We start from the raw sequence: 18,761 nt of genomic DNA, 5'->3' as shown, positions 1-18,761 counted from the left end.
GTCAAAGGAAAAACGAGACACACCGAGGACAGCATAGACTGATGAGAATAAAAAGATATAGTAACAAAATGAGTGAATCAGAGATGGCATGCAGGAGGGAAAGAAGAATTCACTGATTTAACATACATCAGTGGGAGAAAACTGCAAGAACATGTTGGTTACTAGACTCATCATAAAGCTGTCCATACACTAGCGAATTTTCATACAAAAATGTTCAACTCAACAAATGTCATTTGACGGTACTTTAAAGTTGTGTTTGCCTTTAACATTCATTTGTGGAATTAATGTAATCTCATGAATGAAAAGCACATTCATGATTTGTTCGAGAAAGAAAAATCCATCCTGCTTCTGTTTTTTATTTGTTATGCTCAAAAATTATGAAATTATATTTTTTTTAAAACCAACAAGGGTTCTTAAAACAAAACATTTCTAATGGAATTCTACTATTTTATGGTCAGCTTAAGTGAACACAAGAATAATACAAAAGAGGGAACAAAGAAAAGAGATCAGATATATGTAAATATGAAACACACCAGCATATATGTCCACAAGAATATGTCATTCATGCTTGGTAGTCATCAAAAAACAGAGTCTAAAATGTGCTCCAAGATGTTTAACCTATTAATTTTATGTAATCTTGTTTTGAGATATTAGGGTTCTAATTCTCCCCTTTTGTGTGCTAATTTGGATGTTGGCAAGGTGGTGGTCTTTAACATTGCAGTAATTTTATTAGGTTAATTTTTTTTTTTTTATGTTTGCGAGAACTTTTTTTATTTAATTTAATTAAATTACATATTAATTGGTTCACAAAGGCATGTAATCATTTTGTAAAATCTTTCTTTAGGTTTATAGCATAATACTGCCACACTAAGTGCCGGTTCACACTACCGCAACTTGGGATACGCGGTAGTGTTGCTTAAGTCGCGCAACGAGAAATTCAATTAAAGTGAATGTGAGCCGTCTTAATGTACACTACTGAAGTCGCTCCGAATTCAGAAAAGGTTGCTGTACTACTTCAAGGCAACTTTTAGGCAACTTGTACCCATTGATTTCAATGGAAGTTGCCTCCAAAGTCAGATCACTGTCTTAACTGAAGCAACTTTACAGGAAGAGAAAATAGTTTTCTCAGACAAACCCCTCCCTCCCACAGAGCTGCTTCTTGTTTGATTGGCCACTGGCAAAGTTGCCTGTCCTGGAGGTGACTTGAAGTTGCCTTGCAAAGTCGTGCAGACTTTTATGTCGCTGTAGTGTGAACCAGCACTTAATGTGCTAAAAATATTTTTTTGGTAGTTTTGACCTGAGTGGTAAACAGTTAATGCCTGTTAGGGTATTTATTTCTGTATGTGATAAAATATTACCATTGTATTTTATTTTAAGAAATGAGAGGAACAGTGGTTACTGGGGATAGAAGGTACAGATAGCAATAGCACATTCTTAATAGGGGTGCAACGGATCGTCATTGATCCGTGATCCGCATGGATCAACCTATTCGGATCGGCACACATGTGATCCTTATGATCCGTAGATTGTGAGCTCCCTCAGCCTCCTCTCACTTCAGTAAACTGACTGAAAGGAAAGGAGGAGGCGGGAAACTAAACACTAGCACTCGGCCAATCCCTGCCTACAAACCAATCAGCGGGCGCGTTACAAGCATGCGGCGTGTGTGCCAGTGTTTTGGCCGGAGCCATGTGTGAAGGGAGAAGGAGTGCTGCAGAGCCCGGGGGGAGAAGGGGGAGGCCGAGTGTTTGTTATTGTGTTCCTGGACGGGGGAGGATGCTCTTCGGAATCACCAGCACTAGCAGCCATAGTCTATGGTGGGCTCCAGCAATATGAAGGATGGACAAGGACGAGGTGACCATCAGAGAGCAGAACACATAGTGAATACATTGCGAGTATGAGCCTGACACATCCCTCCCCTCGACACCGTGTCCCCTGTCATCACACTCACTATGGGGACACTCACTATAGGGACACCATCATACCCCACAATAATCACTGACAGGTGGAGGAGCCCTGCTGTGTGTGTTCGATCATATATTTCACAGTTATTTTCAACACAAAACTGAGCTTATGTGCTTAAATACAGTATTTAGAAATCCAACAGACTGTTTAGTTTTAAAAGCAACAGCAAACCTTACATGCTTGCTAATGTGACAGAACACCTCTGATTTTCACATTTAACATTTAGTTAAATGTAAAAATCAGAGGTGTTCTGTCACATTAGCAATCATGTAAGGTCAGCAGGTTTGCTGCGGCTTTTAAAATGTAACATGCAAACAGTCCGTCGGATTTACATATACTGTATTTAAGCACATAAGCTCCGTTTTGTGTTGAAAATAACTATGAAATATAAAACTCTGGTGGGTATAACAAGATTTCTTTATTTATTATTTTAATCTACAGTATATCCAGTCTCAGATGATCAGTTTGCTAATCTGTAATGGAGATTCTATGTTAGTAAAGTTTGTGTTTTATAGCCAACAAATGCAGGAAATAATTGTTCTGTAATAGATAACGAAGGATTATACAGTTACGAATATTGCACATCACTACACAGTTTTATTTAACAAAGCCACATCTCTTACACTATATTAGGCTTAAAAACTTTTGGTAGAAATTATTAACTAGTACATAATAGATCAGGGATTTCCAAACTATGCACTCCAGTTGTTCAGAAACTACAATTCCCATTACGCCGACCCATGTCTGTAAATGTCAGAGTTTTACAATGTCTCAAGGGACGTGTAGTTCTGCAACAGCTGGAGGACCGTAGCTTGGAGATTCCTGTAATAGATTATGTTTAGAAAAAAAATTTGTGCAACAATGCAGTGATGTTATACCTATTGGAAAACTATCCCTTATGGTCATGATCTGTAACAGAATTTAAAAATGAAAAGCACTGGACATTTGTACCCAGAGCATCGCATAATGTGTACTATGCCCATTATTATTGTGTCCAGTAACTAATTATGTCCATCGACAGAAACATCTGATCTACATTGACAAAATACTAAGGGCACACAGCGCCATTGGTACTGTATATTTTAAACTATAACACCACTAACACACACTGTAGATACACATGGATACCACAGGAAAAACAGATTGACAAGCCAACATATATCTGATATTGTAGGGTAGACAGCAAGTAGAAAAGCTGTAAAAACTTGAAGTTACTTTGCAATGAATTCCAGGCCTCTAACGTGAATACAGTTAACATTTTTTGTTCACTACATTCACTAGGAGAAAAAAAATATTAAAATAAAAAACACCTCTGGCAACTTAACATATATAAAATACATTTAAGGAGACAGGGCTTATGGTCTGTCAAACAAAACCAGTAGTTGGCTATAAAAATAACCATTGATCAAATTTATCATAATCGAACTGTAATCAAATATTTAAAAAAAGGTAATAAAAAAAATCCCAATTTAGATTATAGACGTCCCTTAAATGTTTGGATTTGGGAAGTAGGGGGGGGGGCACATTTAAATAAGACTAATACAAGCAGACACAGGTTTCCAAAAAGTAATGCTATTTGGAGGGTCACACAATAGGGAGAATGGGGTAAAAAGGGGTACATTACGCTACTTAAAAAAAAATAATACACATAAAATACAGAGCCATGTTTTGTCCAACAAACACTTATGATTTCAACTACCACAGTCAAAGGCTGCTGCTATAAATGTTGCCAGTTGTGTATGTGTCCAACACTAAATGATTTGATTTTTTTTTTAGGGGTAGTAATGTTTCCTAGTGGAAATAGCAACATATAGCAACATTTAAAAATATTGTTTTTCTAGCAGGTGTTTGTAAAATATCAGGTAAAATAAAACAGCCAATACTATTAATCTAATCGAGATTTGGTGAGAAGACCAGGATAAAAAAAAGCATTTCTGCATATACCTTATAACGGTAAAAATGTAGGACACTTACAATGATTCTAAAAGTACTAGCGCAGTTATATAAATGACCCCTAAAAAGCTGGCCCATAGTATAAATATTAGGACTCCATCCTTTAGACACCTGCCTAAGGGGGGCGGGGGGAGGTGGTATTACAGGGTGGTAGTTTTTTCTCGTTTTGTTTTAGATTTAGATTTAGGGGGGGGGGGGTTTGTCTTGGCCTTACCAATGAGCCCTTTGCTTTTCAATGTGGATTGTATTTTTACCTGTGACCCTGCATGGCTGCTTATTTACATTTAAACAAAATGTATACTGTCATTTTATTAGAATTATTTAGTTTTTTTATCACCGTTATTGCTGTCACAAGGAATGTAAACATCCCTTGTGACAGTAAGAGGCATGCGAGAGGTACTCTTTATGGAGAGATTGGGGGACCCCAAACCCCTCCTTCTGCACTTAAAAGTATTCAAAACGTCAAGATTGGCGTTTTTGAATACTTTATTTTTTAAAACTAGTGTCTTTAGGATGCCAATAAGCCAGGAAGTGATGACATCGCTTCCGGATTACTAGATCCGAGACCCAAAAAAAGCATCGGCCTTGCTCGGGTCTTTGGACAGCCAGCAAACGTTCCAGCTGGTTGCGTGGGCCTTCTGGCGGGGCAGCTCGGGTGAGCAGCGGAAGCTTGTAATAACAGCCGAGCGGCTGCTGAGCCGCATAAGTTGTTCTTACAATAAAGGTGACCGTCCACTCTAAAAGAACGATACCAAGGTGATGCATGCACCCCGATAAAACCCCTTGAATCAATATCGGTATATCGATACTTAAAAAAAACAGAATATTGTCCGCATCAATAATCGGTCGATCCCTAATTTAAATACAAGGTAATAGTTTTGTCCTATTGCATTTTCTGCACCAAGCTTTGCTGGACAGATCAGGTGCATGGTTTTGTGCTTTGAATTTTTCCAGGTAAAAATCTTAATTAAAAAACAAAAAAAAGTGATACTAAAGATATTTTTTTAAACTACAAACATGTTATTACTTACCAATGGTTTTGCACAGAGCAGCACTGATCCTCCTTTTCTCGGGTCCCCCGCCAGTGCTACTGGCTTCTCCCCCGTCGAGCGCTCACATTGCAAGCCACTTGCTTTGGGGGCACCCGTGTGTGTGCTCACTCCCAATCCGGCTCTGCCGGGAGAGCTGCTGCTCTCGTATACATCTCTTGATCGAAATTGAGGTCAGGTAAGTATAAGAGGGGCCTGGGGGGAGCTGCTTGCTGAAGGTTTATATCTTAATGCATAGAATGCATTAAGGTAAAAAAAAAAACTTTTAGAACCACTTTAAGTACCATCTAATTCACCTGAGCAACATCACAAAATCTGTCTTTGAGTGATGAAAATTTTTTAAAGGACCAGACAATTTTTTCTTTTTTTCCCTCTTACATAAACAGGTGGCTGTGGGTTCGAAAACATATTTAGGGAGGTAGTGCTTTTCTTAAGGATCTAATTTCTACCCTTTTCTTTTAAATATATTACATTTAGGACTGCATTACTGCAGTAACATTTTCTAGCTTTAGATCTCTGCATGAAGCAATTTGGAGCACACCATCTTTTATTACAACTAAATAGCTGGCAACATTTACACAAATTTAATTTTGGTCTCAGCAATCTAATTCTTCCAATTTCACCCCAATATCAATTTCCAGCCTTCGTAAAGCTGGCAATACACTAGGAGATTTTCATTTGAATACTGAGTAGGAAAATCCTCAGTTGATGACATTACAAATTTGGTTTAAAAGTACTTCAAAAAACCTTTTTAAAACGATCAGTTTTGGAGTGAATGGAGTTTCTGAAATGAAAACCACCTTCACTATTAGAAATGTGTTTCTTAGAGAAAAAAACTTTCCATTCTGCTCCTTTAAATTTTTAAACATGTATGGCTAGCTTAAGTCTCAGAAATAATTGAGTATTGTGGACGAGCAAAAAATCACAGTTGTGGGCAATAACAGTAAATGTAAAACTTTGCTGCAGTTTCTATCCAAGTGTCTTGCTCCCTGTACTGTGCTTAATTTCATCACAATATCACAAGCAATATGAATGGGAATTCCCATTGCGTGTATAAGAAGTGTCCATACGAGGAATCTACTACAGCACATTACATTGTATTGGTCATGAACAACATATTAAACACTAATAAAGTGGAGAAGATACAAACAGAAATTGTGCATGCCAAAGAAGGTTAGATAGATATCAGGTGAACTATAAATCATGCACACCAGTATACTCTGAAAAGAGGGAAAATGGAGTACTGAGATTTATAAGAGGACAGAGAGGAAAGTAGGACTTTGAGAACAGTGGAGAAGGTAGGATACATCATTTTAAGCCAGTAGTACAGTAAAAGAGTAACTGTGGCAACATTTCACAAATACTGTTATTGATAGTGGATTACAATCATTCACAGGATTGCTTATATATTTTCAAGACTAGAGGGTCTGGGAATTAAGGTGTGAAATAAGGAGAATAAGAGTACTGAGAAATAGAATTGATTTGTGTGGTACTTTCAGAAGCATCTGAGGAAGGGTGCCAAGACCTCAAGTGATCTAACAGAAAGGAGCTGAACTTAATATTTGTGTACCTTTGTAAGTACCGTGTATAATAACTGGTGACTAGTTAACTATATGATTGCTTAAAAATAGCATTATAAAACTGAATAAAGTATGAAAGAATATTTAAAATTCTACTTCAAATAAGATAAATGTTTTTTCTCTATGGCAACTCCAACATGCCTGCACTTTGACCCAGTGTTTTTCATATTGTTTGTTGGAATAGTTAGGGTCTAAGGGATGACGAAAAAGGATAAAAAGCAAAGAGGGAGTAGACTGAAACCATAAAATAAATACAAAATATTTTTAAATATATATATATATAAGCCCCAATGTCCTACTTAGCCTTTTCTTTACCGAGCAGACAAGCAAGAATATTGTAGTCAACTTCAGCAAAGAACTGGTAAGTAAAAAGTAATGAAATATAACAGTGAAAACAACAAATTATATGAAACTCAAGGTTTCCTGTAGCTAATCTTCAATATCTGTTTATTCGACAATACACTTGTCTCCTATATTCTCTAAGGTACACAACTAATGTGATTCACTCAACCCACAAGCCATTCTGCTAAGGGAAAGCTAAAAGAAATTTAAGAAACTGTTGTATTCTAAATAATGGCACAAGTAAACAATTCAGGCCATTCACCATATGTAACAAATGAAGGCCATTAATTGTAAATGGTTCTCAATGCAAATAAAATCCACATATATTAATTTGCAGAAAAAAAGGACTGTGGATGTAAACCTCCCCTTAATTTAGCAAACATTCATTAAAATTTGTGTAGACTATAGTTTAAAAACCTGCAGAGCAGAGCACCACATCACATGCTACAGTTATTACCTAAGAATAGTGACAGAGTTCTAAAACAATGTGGATTTTGAAATAAGAAATCAAATCAACATAGCTTCTATGATTTGAATCATTCCAAACGGAAATTGGAAAAATAAGTATTTACCTGTAAATGAATATGCTACATCCTATCACAACTGCCTCAATTATAAATTCTGCACCCCTAAGGCCGCGTACACACGATCGGTTAAACCGATGAGAACAATTTGATGGACCGTTTTCATCGGTCCAAACCGATCGTGTGTGGGCCCCATCGGTTATTTATCCATAGGTTAAAAAAAAGCAATCTCGTTTTAAATTTAACCGATGGATACCCAACCCGATAGAAAAAAAACGATCGTTTGTAGGCACATCCATCGGTTAAAAATCCATGCATGCTCAGAATCAAGTCGACGCATGCTTGGAAGCATTGAACTTGTTTTTTTTCAGCACGTCTTTGTGTTTTATGTCACCGCGTTCTGACATGATCGTTTTTTTAACCGATGGTGTGTAGGCACGACTGACCATCAGTCAGCTTCATCGGATGGACCGATTGTGTGTACAGGGCTTAAAGGGGTTGTAAAGGAAAAAACATTTTTTTCATAATAAGCATCCTTTACCTGCAGACATTCCTCTTTTCACTTCCTCATTGTTTGTTTTTGCTCAGAAGTTGCTCTATTTCTTCTCTGTTCTGTTCACTTCCTGCTTGTCTGATTTTACTGACCACCGTGACGGGAGGCTTTACTGCGGTGGTCAGTAACGTGCTCACCCCCTCCTGGGAACTACATCTGTGTGGCAAGACACTCTCTACATCAGGGATATGCAATTAGCGGACCTCCAGATGTTGCAAAACTACAAATCCCATCATGCCTCTGCCTGGGTGTCATGCTCGTGGCTGTCAGAGCCTTGCTATGCCTCATGGGATTTGTAGTTCTGCAACAGCTGGAGGTCCGCTAATTGCTTATCCCTGCTCTACATGTTAGAAACTTCAAGGAGGTGTGAATTACTGGGCGTGCCGCAATGCATACTGGGAAATGTAGTTCTTACATGAACGAGCGATGCAAACCAGGAAGTGAATGAGAGAACAGAAACTAGAATGCTGGAGGTGATATAGATCAGGGATATGCAATTAGCGGACCTCCAGCTGTTGCAGAACTACAAGTCCCATGAGGCATAGCAAGACTCTGACAGCCACAAGCCTGACACCCAGAGGCAGAGGCATGATGGGACTTGTAGTTTTGCAACAGCTGGAGGTCCACTAATTGCTTATCCCTGATATAGATGAAGGAATTTAATAGGCATTTACTAGTTTTTTAACAGAATCATTACACTATTCTGTCTGTCTACCTTGCAGACATTAATTTTAGGCAAAATTCTAAAACCTGAAAAGTGGAAAGTTTATTTCAAACACTGTATTTATATAGTATGTAAATAAAACTCAAATAGAGGGAATGTGGCGCTGTTCTATGAGACCCCACTAGAATGGTGAGTGCATTCACGAGAGGGGAGCACGGAAAAGTCACAATATCTTTTTTTTTTTTTTGTCACTGGAAACCTTTTAGACTGTCACAAAGAAAAATGTATTGAGTTTGCATCTGTCACTTTTTGGGAGTCTGATTTTGACTTATGGACATTCAATAATTGTATTTTATCTTTTCATCATATATATATATATCATTTATTTATTTTTTTAGCACATATAAGCAACTGATCATATATTTGTTTATACATTTTATTATATTTGTATACAGTTTTCACAGTTGTTTGCTGGATACATCACACCTCAGGTTTTCACCCGCCCAGTTATAGCACTTATTTCACATTATTTTACAATTTTTTTGCATTTATGGTAGTGGAATATACCCCTTAGGTATTATTATTATTCTCTCACCCCCACATTATTTTAGTGGGGTCTCATAGAACAGCACCACATTCCCTCTCTGAGTTTTTGTTTATTTTCTGGATTTCACCATTGTGAAGTTTACTATAGGGAGGCAGCAGTTCATTTAAATCCTAAGTGCAATTTTTTTTTTAGTAATGTTTTATATAGTATGTAGCTTCATTGTCAACAGTGAAATGTAAAACGGTGCAGCAAAAATACTGTAGATGGCTGAACCCCTTAACCTCCCTGGCGGTAAGATTATGTCAGATTTTAGGTGCTGAAAGCGGTACAATTGTGTTGCATGGAAACTTGGCGTTTTATATTGTAGGCCTGTAATTCTTAGGAATAACTCCCTTAAATCTGTCCAAACAAGAGTCTAGTAGACATCTCGGGTACCATAAAGTTTGAAACACAAAATCATAAATTATAGTACAGTAGGTGAACGCGATATTGTGTCAATCTCGCTCCCTTTCTCGGCGAGATTGACCACCTACGAGCCCCATCGCGGGAGCCAAGCCGGGCACACGTCATTGCAGCGAGAAGAGCCGGCCGGCGTGTCAACATCTGGAGAAGACGGAAGACGAGAAGAGAAGAAGATGACGTTACAGAAGAGCGGACTGACCGCCGCCAGTATAGCGGCGGCCAGCCCTGAAGGAGAAGGAACTGGACAGCGGGAGGAAGAACCGGGGTGCGCCGAGTCAAGAGCGGAGAGCGGCGAATATAGAAGAAGACCCCCCCAGAGCTGAGAAGACCCCCGGAGCGGAGAAGACGTCACAGAAGATCGGTGAAGACCCCGGAGAGCAGGAGAAGACCCCCGGAAATCGGAAGAAGAAGCCTACCCTGGTAAAAGAGCTAAAGAAGACAGGGGAGGCCTCCGGAGCAGACTAATAAAATATTTTAATACCCTGTGTGGTTTGTGTTTTTACGACTTTTCTTGCAGGTGAATGGGTAGGGGTACGATGTACCCCATACTCATTCACTTAGGGTGGGGGGGCCGGTATCTGGGGGCCCCCTTATTAAAGGGGGCTCCCAGATTCCGATAAGCCTCCCGCCCGCATACCCCGACAACCAACATCCAGGGTTGTCGGGAAGGGGCCCTGTCCTCATCAACATGGGGACAGGGTGCTCTGAGGTGGGGGGGCCGCAGTGCGCCCCCCTGCCCCAGAGCACCCAACCCCCCCATGTTGAGGGCATGCAGCCTGGTACGGCTCAGGAGGGGGGCGCTCGCTCGTCCCCACTCCCTTCCTGGCTGGCCGGGTAGCGTGCTTTGGATACGGGTCTGGTATGGATTGTAGGGGAAAAAAACGGCGTAGGGGGGCTCTCCTTACAACCCATAACAGACCTAAGGGCCCGGTATGCTCCTGAGGGGGGAACCCATGCCGGATTTTTATTTAAAATCCAGCGGGGACTTCCCCCTCAGGATTCATAACAAACGCCGCACACGTGTAGAATTGGCGGGAATCCAAGTCGGATCTCCCGTCGCTTCTATGACGCGCTAGCTGGGATGTGCTGTCACTATTCCAGTGAGTGTGAGATGTCGGCGAGATCTCGGCACCATGTCGCCGAGAATCAGCGCGATGCTGTCGTGCTAAAAACACAATATCACAAACACCTACTGTACAATAACTATAAATTATAACAAATAATAATGTAATTATAATAAAAATTATTCAATAATGTAATGAAATCAAAAACACTGAAATGTGCTCAGTTGCAGAATTGTCCCTGTCATTACTTTCAGTGTTTGATGATGAATTTCCTCACAAATTGCTATTGTTCAATTCTGCAAGTGATTCTAATTTATTAATCGCTGTTTTCTAGCTGGTCTAAAACCACTTTTGACATAAACAGACACTTTTTGGTTGCTTTGGACAATCTCCAGTTTCTAGGCAGAAAGAACAGTTTTTATAATATAAAACTGCATGCAGGACACTGGACAGACCACTAGGGACAAAAGGGATGTGTAATTATTTCATACAGTACTGTAATCTGTAAGATTACAGTATACTGTATCTATACTGTGTTTTAACTTTTTTGAATTTTGCGCAGAACTCCGTTCCCGGGCGTCGCACCGCTCGGGAACGGAGCTTGGTGGCACTTGGCAGTCACCAGTGTGTGAATTGAGCGAGATGACAGCTCGCACACACAGCGGGGACACATCGCAGGATCCAGGGACAAGGTAAGTAACTTCCCCTGTATCCTGCAATCCGATCCAGAGTCTGGCTCGGGGTTACAGCTTTTTTTTGTAAAATTCCCCCCGAGACTCGGGAATACCGCTAGGCAGGTTAAGCAACATTGTAGAGCACTTTCACTATTCACTAATGTGAGAACATTGCGGACACCCTGGACAAGTGTTTAAAAGTATTTGTAGCTGCTAACTTTTGTTAATTTATTTTTGACGGAACTCAGATTTAAGTTATGTTAATACAATCAGGATTTATTTTGACAATAGTCCCTTTACTTGCTTTCATACAAATGCTAAAAGTAATTTCTAATGCAATAGGTTTAATAATGAATATATTACTACTTATACTGTGGCCACTTGTAAAAATTTGGTCAGGAAAACAAAAAAAATTTTTAAATTATAAACATAAAAGTAGGACTCTAACTTTATAATTTTCTACAGAAATTAGATTAGAGTCCATAAGTACAGTTTAATGAATTCTTTAGGTAGTCAAGGTGAACAAAAGATGGGTTTGCAATGCTCTGCAGATTTCTATGCAACTGCAAAACAAACATGTTATAGCAAATTAAGAATTTTTACCAAACCGCCAAGAATGAAGAAGACCATGAAGAGACGGCCAAGGGTGGTTTTTGCATAAACATCACCATATCCCACAGTTGACATGGTAACCATTAACAAGTAGACACATTCCCAATATGAAATGCTCTGAGAGTTTCGAAAATCGTCCCATGGGTCCCCAGAGTTCTCCACCTAGATGGAACACAGAACATTTATTTGAATTTTGAAATATTAACAGTTCATAAAGTTGCATGTTTCAAGTCAAACACCGGGCATATATAGAAAATATTAATTAGTGTATACTCTAATACAGAGCAGTGCAAGGAGTCGATCAGATGTGCTGCAGTGCAAAAAAACATGCTTTTAGGAGGGGAGACAGCAAAGTGACAGAGATGAGTCCACTGTTTAATGCTCTCCTTTTACTGTCCAGTACAGGGTGGATGTGAAGAGGATAATTGTCGAAGTAGTACAGAACAGCATCAATCAATAAACCTTTCCCTCACAGCAGCTCACAAAGTATGCACTGCCACAAAACATAGGAGGAAAAATGTTCCACATAGTGTAAACTTCTGGATATATTATGATAAAATATCACTCAAAATATATGGAAAAAGGCAATGAATCCCAACGCCACTTAGTCCAACCAAGGTGGACATGATGATGTCAGCATGATACCCTCGCGTTTTGTCGCAGACTATGTGTGGTGTTGTGTTGTGTATATACAGTGGCAAAAATTATTTGATCCCCTGCCGAGTTTGCCCACATACAAAGAAATGAAGGGTCTATCATTTTATCATAGGTGTATTTTAAATCATAGACAGAATATTAACCAAAAATCGAAAGAAAAAAAAACCAAAGAAACACAGGATACAAAATGTTATAAATTGAGTTGCAGCTCAGTGAGTAAAGAGTATTTGATCCCCTACCAACCAATAATAAATCTGACTCCCACAGACCGGCTATAGTATGTGCTTATATGGTACACAGATTAGTCCTGACAAGTTAAGGTGCTCCCAACGACAACTCGATATGTGTATAAAAGACACCTGTCCACATAATCTGTGGACAGGATCTGAAAAAGGATGTCATGGACAAGATTGTAGACCTGTACAAGGCTGGAATGGGCTACAAGACCATCAGCAAGGACGCTTGGTGAGGAGACAACAATTTGATCGATTATTCGCAAATGGAAAAAATACAAAATCACCATCAATCGCCCTCGGTCTGGAGCTTGAAAATGCAAGATTTTGCCTCATGGGGAAAGGATGATCATAAGAAAAGTGAGAAATCAATCAAGAACTACACAGGAGGAGCTAGTTGCCAAACAAAAGCCAAGTAACCTTAAAAGGGTTGTAAAGGTTTGTGTTTTTTCACCTTAATGCATCCTATGCATTAAAGTAAATAAAAAAACCTGGAAATCACAGGCCCCCAGCCCCCCCCCCCCCGGTGTCCTCTTCTCGATTGAGTGTCAGCATTGATTGGATTGATTGATAGCAGTGCAGCCATTGGCTCCAGCTGCTGTCAATCAAATCCAATGACGTGGGCAAACAAGGGTTCCTCCACCAAGTACCAAGTCATGTTTTGCTTGTGAATCGACTATTACTTATTTTACTCACTGAACTGCAAGTCATTTTATAAAAATTGGATTGTTTTTTTTCTGGATTTTTGGTCGATATTCTGTCTCTATCACTTAAAATGCACCTATGATAACAATGATAAACCCTTAATTTCTTTGCAAGTGTGCAAACTTACAAAATCCGCAAGGGAATTAAATAATTATTTTCCCCACTGTATGTGTATGTATATGTATATATACACTGAATACACACACACTTTATATTTGTCACAAGGTAACATGGCCAAACAGTGTGGTTTAATCAAATAAAGCTGCCACTAATGCAGCATAAAGGGGTTAATGCATCAGTGACCAATGGCAATACATTAACCCACAAAATGCTGCATATTCCAAATAGAAATGTAGGTGGTTGTAAACTTTTGTTACAAATATGCTTATACTTACCTGCTCTATGCTAGGGTTTTGCACAGAGCAGCCCAGATCCTCTTCTTCTGGGGACCCCTGCCGGTGCTCCAGGCCCCTCCTCTTCATCCCACCTCCTGTCACCTTAAAATCATCACATAGGGGACTTTTTGTCCCCTATGTGATGAAAAATGTTTTTATTTTTTTTTAATAGAGTGGAGAGGGACACCTGTCAATTTGAATTGCTGTCTGAGCCCCCCCATTAACTACTTGCCGACCTGCCGCCGTCATACTACGTCGGCTCTCTCCAAAAATGTGTCAAAAGTGTCGGAAGTGTCCGCCATAATGTCGCAGTACCGAAAAAAATCGCTGATCGCTGCCATTACTAGTAAAAAAAAAATATTAATAAAAATGCCATAAAAATACCCCCTATTTTGTAAACGCTATAACTTTTGCGCAAACCAAACGCTTATTGCGATTTTTTTTAACGAAAAATATGTAGAAGAATACGTATCGGCCTAAACTGAGGAAAAAAAATGTTTTTATATATTTTTGGGGGATATTTATTACAGCAAACAGTAAAAAAATATATATTTTTGTTTATAGCGCAAAAACTAAAACCGCAGAGGTGATCAAATACCACCAAAAGAAAGCTCTATTTGTGGGGAAAAAAGGACGCCAATTTTGTTTGGGAGCCACGTCGCACGACCGCGCAATTGTCAGTTAAAGCGACGCAGGGCCGAATCGCAAAAAGTACTCTGGTCTTTGATCAGCAATATGGTCCGGGGGTTAAGTGGTTAAGGAGATTCACCCTCTCTATTTGTTATCATTGAAAGGAAAGGAAAAAGAAAACCCCACATTTTTGTCCGCAGAAAAGTAACTTCTTCCAATGGGGACACTAGTTCTGGTAAGCTGGGGGTCCCCAATAAATTATTTTAACCACTTCCGGACCACCTGCCGTTGTTTTACGTCACTACTTTGAACCTGAATACCGTTGTTATGGTAGCATCTAGCGACCATAACCCCGGTATCCACTTCAAGAGACGGCGGTCCGCTTCAAGATAAAAGTGCAGCGGCTTCACCGCGAGATCACTTTTATCGGCGGAGGGAGAGGGCCCCCTCCTCTTTTTGGTGCCCTCTGCCGCTTACCGGAGCCGTCGGTAGCGGGCAGAGGCGATCGGATGCTGTCCCTAGGCTGACTTGGAGATGAGTGAGGGGGAAGATGGCTCCCACCCGTCTTTATATCATTGCAGGGCGGAAGCGACGTCAAAATTCACGTCCACCCAATGTTCTTAAAGGGACATTACATTTTTTATAAAAAAAAATGTATTGCATTTTAGTAAATATGAGATCCAAGGTCTTTTTGACCCCAAATCCCATATTTAAGAGGTCCTGTAATGCTTTTTTTTCTATTACAAGGGATGTTTACATATTTTTTTTTTTAAAACAGTGGCAAAATAAAAAATGTAATAAATTAAGTAAGATATTTTTTTGTTTTGTTTCTAAAGCGCCCAGTCCTGACGAGCTTGCGCGCAGAAGCGGATGCAAACGTGAGCAGCGCCCGCATATGAAAATGGGGTTCAAACCACACATGTGAGATATTGGCGCGATCGTTAGAGCGAGAGCAATAATTCTAGCCCTAGACCTCCTCTAACTCAAAACATGCAACCTGTAGAATTTTTTAAACGTCGCCTATGGAGATTTTTAAGGGTAAAAAGTTTGTCGCCATTCCACAAGCGGGCGCAAATTTGAAGCGTGACATATTGTGTATCAATTTACTCTGCGTAACATTATCTTTCACAATATAAAAATATTGGGCTAACTTTACTGTTGTCTTATTTTTTAATTAAAAAAAAACGCCGATATACGTCGGCAGAATGGCACGGCTGGGCACAGGCACGTCGCCTTTAAGAGCCCAGCCGTAGGTCGCCGGCGCACGCTCGCAAGACCGGTTCGAAGCTCCGTGACCGTGGACCCGATCGCCCCCGGTGTCCCGCGATCGGTCACAGGAGCTGAAGAACGAGGAGAGGTGAGTGTAAACACACCTTCCCTGTTCTTCTCTGTGGCGTGTCACTGATCGTCTGTTCTCTGTTATAGGGAACGACGCTTAGTGACGTCACACGTCCAGCCACTCCCCCCCACAGTAAGAATCACTCCCTTAGGGCACACTTAAAGTGGAGGTTCACCCAAAAAAACATTTTTTAACATTACATTCAGCCGAGTTGTCCTAATGACAATCGACTGTTTTTTTGTTTTTTTCGTACATACCGTATTTTCACCGCTGCTTCCGGGTATGTCTTCTGCGGGACTGGGCGTTCCTATCTGATTGACAGGCTTCTGACCGTCGCATACTATGCGTCACGAGTTGACGAAAGCGTCGGTGCGCAGGCGCCGTATAGAGCCGCACCAACGTTCGGCTTCTTTCGGCAACTCGTGATGCGCTGTATGCGACGGTCGGAAGCCTGTCAATTAGATAGGAATGCCTAGACATACCCGGAAGCGGCGGTGAAATACGGTATGTACGAAAAAAAAAAAAAAAAAAACAGCCGATTGTCATTAGGACAACTCGGTTGAATGTAATGTTAAAAATGTATTTTTAGGTGAACCCCCCCGCTTTAACCCCTTAGCGCCCCCTAGTGGTTAACCCCTTTCACTGCCATTGTCATTTTCACAGTAATCAGTGCATTTTTATAGCACTTTTCACTGTGAAAATTACAATGGTCCCAAAAATGTGTCAAAAGTGTCCGATGTGTCCGCCATAATGTCGCAGTCATGAAAAAAAAAAATCACTGATCGCCGCCATTACTAGTAAAAAAATAATATATATATATATATATATATATATATATATATATATATATATATATATATATATATTTATTAATAAAAATGCCATAAAACTATCCCCTATTTCGAAGAACGCTATAACTTTTGCGTAAACCAATCAAACGCTTATTGCGATTTTTTTTACCAAAAATAAGTAGAAGAATATGCATCGGCCTAAACTGAGGAAAAAAAAATGTTTTTTTATATATATATTTTTGGGGGATATTTATTATAGCAAAAAGTAAAAAAATATTGAATTTTTTTCGAAATTGTCGCTCTATTTTTGTTTATAGCGCAAAAAATAAACTGCAGAGGTAATCAAATACCACCAAAAGAAAGCTCTATTTGTGGGAAAAAAAGGACGCCAATTTTGTTTGGGAGCCACGTCGCACGACCATGCAATTGTCAGTTAAAGCGACACAGTGCCGAATCGCAAAAAGGGGCCAGGTCCTTAACCTGCATATTGGTCCGGGTCTTAAGTGGTTAAAGACTGTGCGGGGAAGAGCAGCTTCTGAACCCAGAAAAAGTCTCAGCTTTTAGTACTTCTTTAATATAAAAGATTTATATCTCCCTCCCACCCTTCATATAGCTTCATGTCTGCCTTCTAGTTAAAAATGCCCATACTTCTACTACTTCTGGGTGTGTATATATATATATAAATATAAATAAAATACACATTATTACTTTCACTGTTTTACAGTCTGATATTTGCCAGATTCAACCTCTATAGTATAACTCTTCTGTCTGTTCTCTTTAGAGTGGATTGGAGATTTTGCTCCCTAACCATATAGTTGGTTATTTATATATTTACCACTGCATATAGATATTTAAGATTTTTTTTTTTTTTTTTACTTTACATATTAACTAAATTGTACACCACACTTTAAGGTTATTTTCCGATTAATCAAAATAATATTTGTCCAACTAATCGATTATGAAAATAATCGTTAGTTGCAGCCCTAATATTAAACATAACCTATATTAATAAAAGTAAATAATATAAACATAATATATATATATATATATATTATGTTTATATCAGTTGCTTTGGGTTAAAATAGAAAGAATAAGCAATACTTACCAAATGAATGAAGCCCGCAGCAGTTAGCCAAGTACTGATAAAAATGGAGCAAAGATTTACCAGCTTAATGGAGTTACTGAAAAAAAATATGAAACAAAAAAAATCTGTTAGTTTGTGTTAAGAAAAAAATCAACCCATTTTCTTCCAATGGTAAGTTTATCGCTGCACTTAACCAATTTCAAAAACCCTAAATGTATTTAGAAATATTTTTGCACCAGCATGAGGCAGACCACAATGCAAACCGAATAATGTAGTTTGTAAGTGTTTATAGGAAGTCAGAATGTTCACTGGATTCACAAAAGACAGGCTGGAACATACAGGTACAATCATGGGCGTCCGCTGAAATTTTTTCAGGGAGGGGCGCTTCGGCAGCAGTCGCATTTAACCCTTTCTTCAAACGCTAGCGGGGGTTAAAAGCACCGAGCTAGCAACCGAATAGCGCAGCTAAAACGATGGTAAAGCACTGCTTTTTAGCGCCACTTTACCGATAATACGGCCAGCTGGCAGTGTGAAATAGCTCTTAATTTAGCTTCACTCCATGCCTATATAAATATAGCCTAGAGAATGTACAGACCTCCCTTCAGCACAGACCCCTCCATTCAGCACAGATGGACCCCCCTTCAGCACAGACCCCCCATTCTGCACAAACCCCTCCATTCAGCACAGATGGACCCCCCTTCAGCACAGAACCCCCCCCCATTCCGCACAGACCCCTCCATTCATCACAGACCCCCCTTCAGCACAGATGGACCCCCCTTCAGCACATACCCCCCCTTTAATACAGACCCCTCAGACAGCCCGTGGCTGCAAAACTCTTTAACACCTTCTCGATTTTCCAGGGGGGGTCAATTGCCCCTCTTGCCCTATGGAGCGGACGCCCATGGGTACAATATAAAGACACCTTGCCTTCTATAAAGCCT

The 18,761-nt window shown here is 39.7% G+C and overlaps 1 protein-coding gene across 19 annotated transcripts in view; it reads right to left on the bottom strand.

Moving 5' to 3' along the window:
* Positions 1 to 18,761, bottom strand: part of KCNMA1 (potassium calcium-activated channel subfamily M alpha 1) — an 856,444-nt gene that overhangs the window by 425,093 nt on the left and 412,590 nt on the right. For all 19 annotated transcript variants that reach the window (XM_040320626.1, XM_040320627.1, XM_040320632.1 and 16 more), the window contains exons 7-8: positions 17,842 to 17,917; positions 11,978 to 12,148 (exon numbers count right to left, since the gene is read on the bottom strand). In XM_040320626.1, the coding sequence (XP_040176560.1) occupies positions 11,978 to 12,148; positions 17,842 to 17,917 (247 nt within the window). The remainder of the gene's footprint in view (positions 1 to 11,977; positions 12,149 to 17,841; positions 17,918 to 18,761) is intronic.

Source organism: Rana temporaria, chromosome 8 (genome assembly GCF_905171775.1).
Source record: "Rana temporaria chromosome 8, aRanTem1.1, whole genome shotgun sequence".
Lineage (NCBI taxonomy): Eukaryota > Metazoa > Chordata > Amphibia > Anura > Ranidae > Rana > Rana temporaria.
Note: the sequence above shows the minus strand (reverse complement) of the source record. Positions and strands in the feature narration are given on the sequence as shown.